Source organism: Moschus berezovskii, chromosome 20 (assembly GCF_049115385.1).
Source record: "Moschus berezovskii isolate FMDL1 chromosome 20, NW_MosBer_1.0, whole genome shotgun sequence".
NCBI lineage: Eukaryota > Metazoa > Chordata > Mammalia > Artiodactyla > Moschidae > Moschus > Moschus berezovskii.
Window position 1 is genome coordinate 29245646 of NC_142479.1, and position 9459 is coordinate 29255104.

The 9459-nt window shown below is 49.4% G+C and overlaps 1 protein-coding gene across 1 annotated transcript; it reads right to left on the reverse strand.

Annotated features, from left to right (window-relative positions):
* Window positions 1-4145: 4145 nt before the first annotated feature.
* Window positions 4146-8277, reverse strand: SPACA3 (sperm acrosome associated 3). The gene is made up of 4 exons (XM_055395870.2): window positions 8044-8277; window positions 6956-7114; window positions 6487-6565; window positions 4146-4212 (listed from the first exon to the last, which is right to left on the reverse strand). The coding sequence occupies exons 1-4, from the start codon at window positions 8228-8230 to the stop codon at window positions 4146-4148; spliced, it is 492 nt and encodes a 163-aa protein (XP_055251845.1). The 5' UTR covers window positions 8231-8277.
* Between the last annotated feature and the right edge of the window lie 1182 nt (window positions 8278-9459).

Here is a 9459-nt window from a genome sequence, read left to right on the forward strand (position 1 = left end):
TTTCTGAATGTTGAGCTTCAAGCCAACTTTTTCACTCTCCTCTTTCACTTTCATCAAGAGGCTTTTTAGTTCCTCTTCGCTTTCTGCCATAAGGGTGGTGTCATCTGCATATCTGAGGTTATTGATATTTCTCCCAGCAATCTTGATTCCAGCTGGTGCTTCTTCCAGCCCAGCGTTCCTCATGATGTACTCTGCATATAAGTTAAATAAGCAGGGTGACAATATACAACCTTGACGAACTCCTTTTCCTATTTGGAACCAGTCTGTTGTTCCACGTCCAGTTCTGACTGTTGCTTCCTGACCTGCATACAGGTTTCTCAAGAGGCAGGTCAGGTGGTCTGGTATTCCCATCTCTTTCAGAATTTTCCACAGTTTGTTGTGAGCCACACAGTCAAAGGTTTTGGCATAGTCAATGAAGCAGAAATAGATGTTTTTCTGGAACTGTCTTGCTTTCTCCATGATCCAGCGGATCTTGGCAATTTGATCTTTGGTTCCTCTGCCTTTTCTAAAACCAACTTGAACATCTGGAAGTTCACGGTTCACGTATTGCTGAAGCCTGGCTTGGAGAATTTTGAGCATGACTTTACTAGCATGTGAGATGAGTGCAATTGTGCAGTAGTTTGAGTGTTCTTTGGGATTGGGATGAAGACTGACCTTTTCCAGTCCTGTGGCCACTGCTGAGTTTTCCAAATTTGCTGGCATATTGAGTGCAGCACTTTCACAGCATCATCTTTCAGGATTTGAAATAGCTCCACTGGAATTCCATCACCTCTACTAGCTTTGTTCGTAGTGATGCTTTCTAAGGCCCCTTTGACTTCACATTCCAAGATGTCTGGTTCTAGGTGAGTGATCACACCATCGTGATTACCTTGGTCATGAAGATCTTTTTTGTACAGTTCTTCTGTGTATTCTTGCCACCTCTTCTTAATATCTTCTGCTTCTGTTAGGTCCATACCATTTCTGTCCTTTATTGAGCCCATCTTTGCATGAAATGTTCCCTTGGTATCTCTAATTTTCTTGAAGAGATCTCTTGTTTTTCCTATTCTGTTGTTTTCCTCTATTTCTTTGCATTGATCACTGAGGAAGGCTTTCTTATCTCTTCTTGCTATTCTTTGGAACTCTGCATTCAGATGCTTATATATTTCCTTTTCTCCTTTGCTTTTCGCTTCTCTTTTCACAGCTATTTGTAAGACCTCCTCAGACAGCCATTTTGCTTTTTCACATTTCTTTTCCATGGGGATGGTCTTGGTCACGAACCTCTGTCCAGAGTTCATCAGGCACTCTATCTATCAGATCTAGACCCTTAAATCTATTTCTCACTTCCACTGTATAATCATAAGGAAATTGATTTAGGTCATATCTGAATGGTCCAGTGGTTTTCCCTACTTTCTTCAATTTAAGTCTGAATTTGGGAATAAGGAGTTCATGATCTGAGCCACAGTCAGCTCCTGGTCTTGTTTTTGCTGACTGTATAGAGCTTCTCCATCTTTGGCTGCAAAGAATACAATCAATCTGATTTCGGTGTTGACCATCTGGTGATGTCCATGTGTAGAGTCTTCTCTTGTGTTGTTGAAAGAGGGTGTTTGCTATGACCAGTGCGTTCTCTTGGCAAAACTCTATTAGCCTTTGCCCTGCTTCATTCCGTGCTCCAAGGCCAAATCTGCCTGTTACTCCAGTTGTGTCCAACTCTTTGAAACCCCATGGACTGCAGCACACCAGGCTTCTCTGCCCTCCACTATCTTCCAGAGTTTACTCAAAATCATATTCATTGAGTCAATGATGCCATCCAACCATCTCATCCTCTGTCATTCCCTTCTCCTCCTGCTTTCAATCTTTCCCAACATCAGAGCCTTCTCCAATGAGTCAACTCTTCACACCAGGTGGCCAAAGTATTGGAGCTTCAGCATCAGCACTTCCAAAGAAATTTCAGGGTTGACTTCCTTTAGGATTGACTGGTTTTATCTCCTTGCAGAGATCCCCAGTGCTAGCCACTGGGGGGGTTCATGAATCAAGAGGATGGGGCTCAGAGTGGAGGCAGGCAGAGAGGGGCAGCAGACACGCACACGAGAACCTGAGCAGAGAGACGTACAGCAGAGATGTACCAGGCCTGTGCACCCATTAGAGAAGAGACACCGGGACTGTCTCCTGAGGAGCAGCAGGTTCTGACTGAAGCCTTGAAATGTGGGTGGAAGTTACCAGGAAGGCAGTTTTGCAGAGGAGATCCCTGAGCAAAGGCTTGGTGGTAGAGGAGAACGTGGAATGTCTGGAGAAGCTTGGGTGCCTGCTGGAGAGAACTGGGCTTTCTCTCTGCTGCGCTCCGTCCACTGTGCCTTCCCATCCCGGGGGTCCTGTCCGAGAGTTGGTCCAGCTGAGGCTGGGACGTGCTGAGGACAAAGCACAACCTTTGGAGTTCAACAGCCCAGTTGGATCTTAGTTCCACCAACTGCATTACCTTGGACAAAAGTCCATTTCCAATGAGTTTCCTGGAACCACACTAGTGCAATAATGAGGTGACCTGTATGTTTTTCCCATTATTTTACTTTCATAAATTGGAATATAGTTGATTTACAGTGTGTTGTTTCAGGTCTACAGCAAAGTGAATCAGGTATACATATACATATATCTGCTTTTTTAAGAGATTCTTTTCCCATATAGGTCTTTACAGAGTATTGAGTAGAGTTCCCTGTGCTATACAGTAGGTCCTTATTAGTGAACTTTAAAAAATGACAAACTGGACTTTCCTGGTGGTCCAGGGGTTAAGACTTCACCTTTCAATACAAGGGGTGCAAGTTTGATCCCTGGTGGAGGAGCTAAGATTCCACATTCCTTGTGGCCCAAAAGTAAAACAGAAGCAATACTGTAACACATTCAATAAAGGCTTTAAAAATGCTCCACATCAAAACAGTTTTTAAAAAATGAGAGAACTTAATTCTCCCCCATTTCCCATAGAAATTTCTGCCGCTTTATCCAAAGTCTGTCCCCTTCTGCTCCTTCTTCCGGCACCTTCTCCTCCCCTCTTCCTCCTCCTCAGCGAACAGTGACGAGGGCACTGGTGCAGACTTCCCAAGGAAGCCCTGGTCACCAGGACAAGCAGGACATGTGCCCACAAGGTGGGTGGGGGCTTGGCACCCCCAGACCTCAGGGAAACCAGACATGAGGTCAGTGTTTCTCGAGCCCCCTTCCTCCGCTCTGTGCCCCGGCCTGTACCAGGCGCCTCACTGCTGTATATTATGTCACTGATAAATTATTGTAAGATGGCCTTTATTAGCTCCTCTTACCCTGAGGAACTTGCCTATGAGCGGTAGAATGACCTTTCCAAGGTCAGGCAGCCAGGATAAAGGAGAAAACCCCACTGAACCATCTCTTCCCAGACCATGCCAAACTCCCTGCTCCAAGGGAGGTGAGCCGGATGTGGATGAGAAGCAGCCTGAGTGGCCCCTATGAGAGGTAGAGCGCTCCCCATGAGGGCTCAGGAGGGGCCATGGTTCCCTCTAGAGATAGGCCTGGAGCCTGTAAGCTAGCGCTTACCAATACCATTGAGTGAACTGTGGCCATGCTGAAAGAAGGTATCAGGGCCCGTTCATTCACTGATTCTACAAACTGAGCTGAGTGTCTGCCATTCATTCAGGGTGCCTCATTCATATATACTCACGAGGTTCATTTGGGAAACTCTGCCAGGTGTGGGCAATGAAGGCACTGACGCATACCCCCCGGTCAGGCCTCCAGGAATGGAGGCAAATCTCCACTGAAGGTTTTTTGAACTTCAAGTTTTTTGAAGACCAACTGAACAGTTGGGGACAGTGAGGAACTCCTGAGATGCTTCTGGCTCAAACATACCACCTGGAAACACAGTGATAGCTGAGACCCACACTTAGATTGACAGAGTATGAAATGGTTGGATGGCATCATCGACTCAATGGACTTGAATTTGAGCAAACTCAGGGAGATAGTGAAGAACGGGGAAGTCTGGTGTGCTGCAGTCCGTGGGGTCACAAAGAGTCGGACATGACTTAGCAACGGCACAACAACACTTGTATTAAACGATACTTTATTAGTTGGTTTGTCTTCCCAGGCCTGGGTCAGGAACCAGGCAACATCTCCCAAGCTGCCGTCCATTCTCTCTTCCTGTCCATCCAGCGAGAATCCTACAGCTCACAGCCATCCACCCAATCACTGAGGTCTTTGCCCTGGCAGTGATGCCTCCATGCCTCCCTGAGGACGGAAGATGGGGAAGAGGAGAGAGCAAGTCAGCTGCAGTCTTCAGTCTTTGCTCAGAGAAGAACAGGAAGGAGATGTGGGCTCTAAACCGGAAGTGAGGTGAGGAAAGGGGCTAGGCAAGGAGAAGAGAGACAAGTCAGCATGTTAACTAGCCAGGAAGCCCCTAGGGAAAAAAAGATTTTTTTTTTAAAAGGAAGAGAATGATCCATAACAAGTTATCTGTCTAGCTCGATATTTTATTGATGGAGATACAGAATAATTTCCTCGAGTTCACCCAGGACTCAGCAGCAAAGGCCTGGGGTCCTGAGGTCCAGAGCCTCAATCCAATTCTCTCTTCCCACACCACACTGCTTCTGCAGACAGTGCCACTGTACAGGTGTGCAACCCTTTACGGTTTACACAGCACTGTCACACCCATCACCCATTTATCTGCCATCCCCCCAGCAGCCCTGTAAGTTAGATTGAGCCAATACTGTGTTCCCTATATTTCAAATGAAAAACTGAAACTAAGATGGAAATCGTTTGCCCACGGTCCACAGCTTGTGAACGACAGAAATGCACCTGCATGCCATTCTCCCTGGCTACCAATGTGGATCTTTCCATTGATGGTAACTATAGGTTACAGGCTCTTTTAGGACCATTACCTCATTCCAGTGTCACACAAGCATCTTGAGGATGATAAGCAAGATCCTGGGGTCCTGGGGGTCCTAAATTCCCAGGGGTTCCCAGTTTGGATAACTAGTGTCTTCTAGAATGTCAATGTCAAAGAGCCCAACGGCAAGGAGTGCCCTTAAAGGACCTCAATAGATCTCTTAAGTGGAGAAGGGTTGACTGGCTTGTTCATCTCTTCCTTTAGACTGAGATCCTTAAGGGCCAAGAACTGGGTCTCCACCACCTCTGAAGCCTAGCACCCAGCACAGAACCTGGCACAGATAAGGTCTCAGGTGTGCATGTGGAGGGGATAGACAGCACCTTTCCTACTTTCTGCAACCACTGCCCTCTGGGCCACCTCTCAGAGACTTACTCCCAGCATACAAGAGAGTTGTTCTTTGACTTAGCCCTATGGAATCTGTTTCTCCCATCCCAGGATGGTACCTCCAAGTCCACGGATTCCTGCCTGAGCCTGCATTCACCCTTCCTGATTTTACAGATGTGCGCCCTCTCCTGCTGAGCCTGCCTCACTCCAGATTCAGTTCCCGGGGCGCAAATCAACATGTCTCCAAAGCCATGGTCAACCTCAAGGCCCACCTTAGACTTTCTCTCTGTCTGCAGTCCTTTTCGCCTCCTCCTCTCCCTCACTGGCCACATGTCACCTGTCCCTGCTCCTCCTCTGCAGCCCCTCACCCCCAACCCTTCTCCTGTCCATCACCCATACAACTGCAGGTCCACACCTTCCATCTCTCCCTGGACTCCTGCCGAGGCTTCCCCACTAGTCCCCCCTGCCTCTAGTCCATCCCCCTTCCTTCTACTCTTGCACTGACATTTGATGCCTTCCTGATGACCTCACCAGCTTTGTCACTATCACATCCGCCATGGGTTCTCGGGTTCCAACCACCTGGGGGAATTTTACCTGCCCCACATTCTGTCCCCTGCTGATCTCCCATCTAGATATGGGAATAAAGGGAGGTAGGAGGCTCTCCAGAGTGAAACTCCCATCAGAAGAGGTTGGGAAGCTGTAGGGCTGCTGCTCCAGGGGCTCCAAAGATCTAGTATGATGCCCCAACAGATGCTCATCCAACTCTCTTGCCCCTGACAATGGCTCCCAAAGGCCATCTTGTGGAAAGGAGGTAAGCAAAGGAAGACTGACAGGGTGGGTCTCCAGGGAGCTCACTCATGCTTCAAGCAGGGGACTTTTTTGATCTGTTGTACTAGACAAAGATGCCACAGTTAAGAAACAAAGTTCCTAGACCCTGGTCCAACACAGGCAGATCTTGGAAGAGCCAAGTTTGACTCTGTGACCTCCAGTGACTTGTTCATTCTCCCTAAAACTCAGTGAACTGTCTGCAAATACATTGGTGGTGATGAGCAGATTAGAGTGTGAGGCCATGAAATGATGCCTGGGATAAGATCTGAAAGTAGTGTGAAAGTGAAAGTCACTCAGTCGTGTCTGACTTTTGCGACCCCCATGGACTATACAGTCCATGGAATTCTTCAGGCCAGAATACTGGAGTGGGTAGCCTTTCCCTTCTCCAGGGGATCTTCCCAACCCAGGTTAGCTTCCTGCTGTGGTCCTAGTTGGAGCAGGGGGCTCCAAACCCCATTACTTACCAGCTGCCCAGACCCTGGGGGTCTTGAGTTATCTTCATGGCACAGATAACAGTATCCTTGAGGTTGGGATTCAGTAAGTCTGGGGTGGGAGGCAGAGAAATACGATGAAGGAGCAGGAGGTGGAGTTGGACATCCAGAGTCTGTCTGTCTGTCATTCTCACTCACACACACACACACCCTCCTCCATCCTAACTCCATCCCTGTCTCAAGCCCTCTGGAAGCACAGGTCTTACTCCATCACTTCCCCCATCAGAAGCCATCCCCAACCTCTTCCCACAGCTCTCCGGACAGTGTCCCACCTGGGATCCTAAATCAGATTCACGGAGGGTCACTCTCATCACCTGCCCCACCCCACGATCCTTGATAGACCCGGCAGGCAGCGGGGGTTCCCACTCAGACAAAAAAGCAAGAGGAGCAAATAAGGCCAGAGAGGAAGCCCCAGCCAGCCCCCGGCCCAGGCCCCGCCTACCGGAGCAGTACATCTGGCACAAGTTTGGGACATTAGGGTTGAGATTTTTGCACCACTTTCGGCTGTTGATCTGGAAGATGCCGCTGTTGGTACTTCCATCGGCTTCGTGGTCCACAGCACCTGTGTTGAAGCCGCTTGCGAAGTAAGCAAGACAGATCCCTGCATAGGGTGGAGACACAGGCCTGCGGGTGGGATGACAAAGGCCAACCCAGACCAGAGTGCTCACGGGGCAGACCCTGTGCATCAGCTCCTCCAAGCCTCAACTCATGTCTCCAGTAGATCAAGGCTGACACCCTCTCACCTCCTTGACAAAAGAATCCACTGAAGCTCAGAGGGGCAAAGTGACTTACTCAAGGTTATACACAGCTACCAAACAGCAGGAGTCCGCGGGTCTCCCAACTTCCTTCCTGCCATGTTCCCTTGGTCTCATTGTCCGCACATAGCGGGACCCAAGAAACGTTGTGGAATGAATGAACAAGAGCTCACTCTTTAGAGACGCGACTGGGAAGGCACAGGTGGGACAGAGAGAAAGGGCTGGAACTAGAGAATAAATAAGCCCAGGGGTGGTTGTACTTGTTAGTGTCTCGAAACTTCCACCAGCTTGAAAAGTTTGGTCTTACTTAGCTTTGCTCAGTATGCCCCAGACTTCACTGGCAGTGTCTGATCCTAGTGGCCATGATTCCATTAAAGATAGGAAACCCTTCTTTCCCTGTGGCGCCCAACTTACCAGCGGGAAAGGACGTAAGGGAGCAATTCTGCTTGGCTACATGTCGCCTACCCTTCCAGGTTCCTATGCAATACTGACTCAGAGGACATGAACTCGGGCAAACTCCGGGAGATGGTGAGGGACAGGGAAGCCTGGTGTGCTGCAGTCCATTGGGGTCGCAAAGAGTCAGACACGACTTGGTGACCCCACAACAACAACAACCCGTCACCTGCCTGCTGGGTATTTACCCCAGTCCTTGGTGTTCTCCACCTGTCAGTGCATAGGATCCTGATTTGAAAAAGGGGAACAGAGGCTCCCAAGGCCACAGCCCTTGAGTGAGGAGGAGGGAAGGGGAGCAGGAGGGAGAGATCGCGGTCCTTACAGTCAGCCAGGCTGTAGCCCCGGTATCCCTCCAGGCCAAAATCCTGAAGCACCCTGGCCAGCTCGCAGCGACTGTAGACCCTGGCCTGGCCGGAGGAGAGCAGGATGCTGAGGACAGAAGCCAAGGCCAGCAGCACGATCCCAGGCGGGCAGGGCCACCTTCTGGGAGCCCAGGTCCCGGCTTCCATGCGGGCGGGGGGGCACAGAGCCCCCGCCACACTGGCTCAGAGCTAGGCTTTGAGATGGCAGGCCGCTCACAGAAGGCTACCCCTGGAAGAAGAAGGGAAGCAGAGCCTGAGTGGATGGGAAAGTGGGGAGGGGGGCTCCGACACAAGGGGCGGCCAGCCTGCCGCCTTGCCACCCTGGTGGAGCATCAGCCATGCCCCCAAGAGCCCAAGAGGGCTCCCCAAGGTCAGCCCCTTTCCCCTTCAATTATTTTTTTTCCTTTATTTTTAATTGGAGGATTATTGTTTTAATATTGTGTTGGCCTCTGCCATGTGTGCCTGCATGCTAAGTTGCTCCAATCGTGTAGGACTCCATGCAACCCTAATGGACTGTAGCCTGCCAGGCTCCTCTGTCCATGGGATTCTCCAGGCAAGAATACTGGAGTGGGTTGCCATTTCCTCCTCCAGGAGATCTTCCTGACCCAGGGATCTTATGTCTCCTGCAGTGGCAGGTAGGTGGGTTCTTTACCACTAGCACCACCTGGGAAGCCCGGCTTCTGCCAGACAACAACATGAACCAGCCATAAATACACACATGTCTCCTCCGTCTTGAACCTCCCCCCACCTCTCACCCCAGCCCACCCCTCCAGGCCATCCCAGGGCACCATGTGCCTCATAGCAGGTTCCCACCAGCTGTCGATTTTATTTAATACACATGTTAGTGTGTATGTCTCAGTGTTACTCTTCTCAATCTGCCCCACCTGCTCCTTCCCCGCTGTGTCCAAAGTCTGTTCTCTCTGTCTGCATGTCTGCATGCAGATAGGTGCATCAGTTCCATTTTTCTATAATAAATTCCATATATATGCCTTAATATACAATGCTTGTTTTTCTCTTTCTGACTTACTGCGCTCCGTATGACAGACTCTAGGTCCATCCACATCACTACAAATGACCCAATTTCATTCCTTTTTATGGCTGACTAATATTCCATGATAAGTGTGTACCACAACTTCTTTATCCGTTCATCTGTCGATGGGCATCTAGGTTGCTTCCATGTTATAGCTATTGTAAATAGCGCTGCAACGAACATCAGGGTACATGTGTCTTTTTCAATTATAGTTTTATCAGGGTATATAGCCAGGAGTGGGATTGCTGGGTCATTCCAATCCTGCTTCGATCCCTCCTGTCCCAGCAGCTGTGAGAAGAGGAGGGAAACCAGGGAGAAGACAAACATATTCTGAGCTCCACACGAC

What these genes read in the sequence shown, in the direction of transcription:
- SPACA3 (XM_055395870.2), bottom strand. Translation starts at nt 8,230, where the DNA reads ATGGAAGCCGGGACCTGGGCTCCCAGAAGGTGGCCCTGCCCGCCTGGG. An exon ending in GTGCCAGATGTACTGCTCCG is followed by an intron (nt 6,566 to 6,955) that starts GTAGGCGGGGCC and finishes CTCCCACCCCAG; the next exon opens with ACTTACTGAATCCCAACCTC. An exon ending in CCCCAGGGTCTGGGCAGCTG is followed by an intron (nt 4,213 to 6,486) that starts GTAAGTAATGGG and finishes TTCCGTCCTCAG; the next exon opens with GGAGGCATGGAGGCATCACT.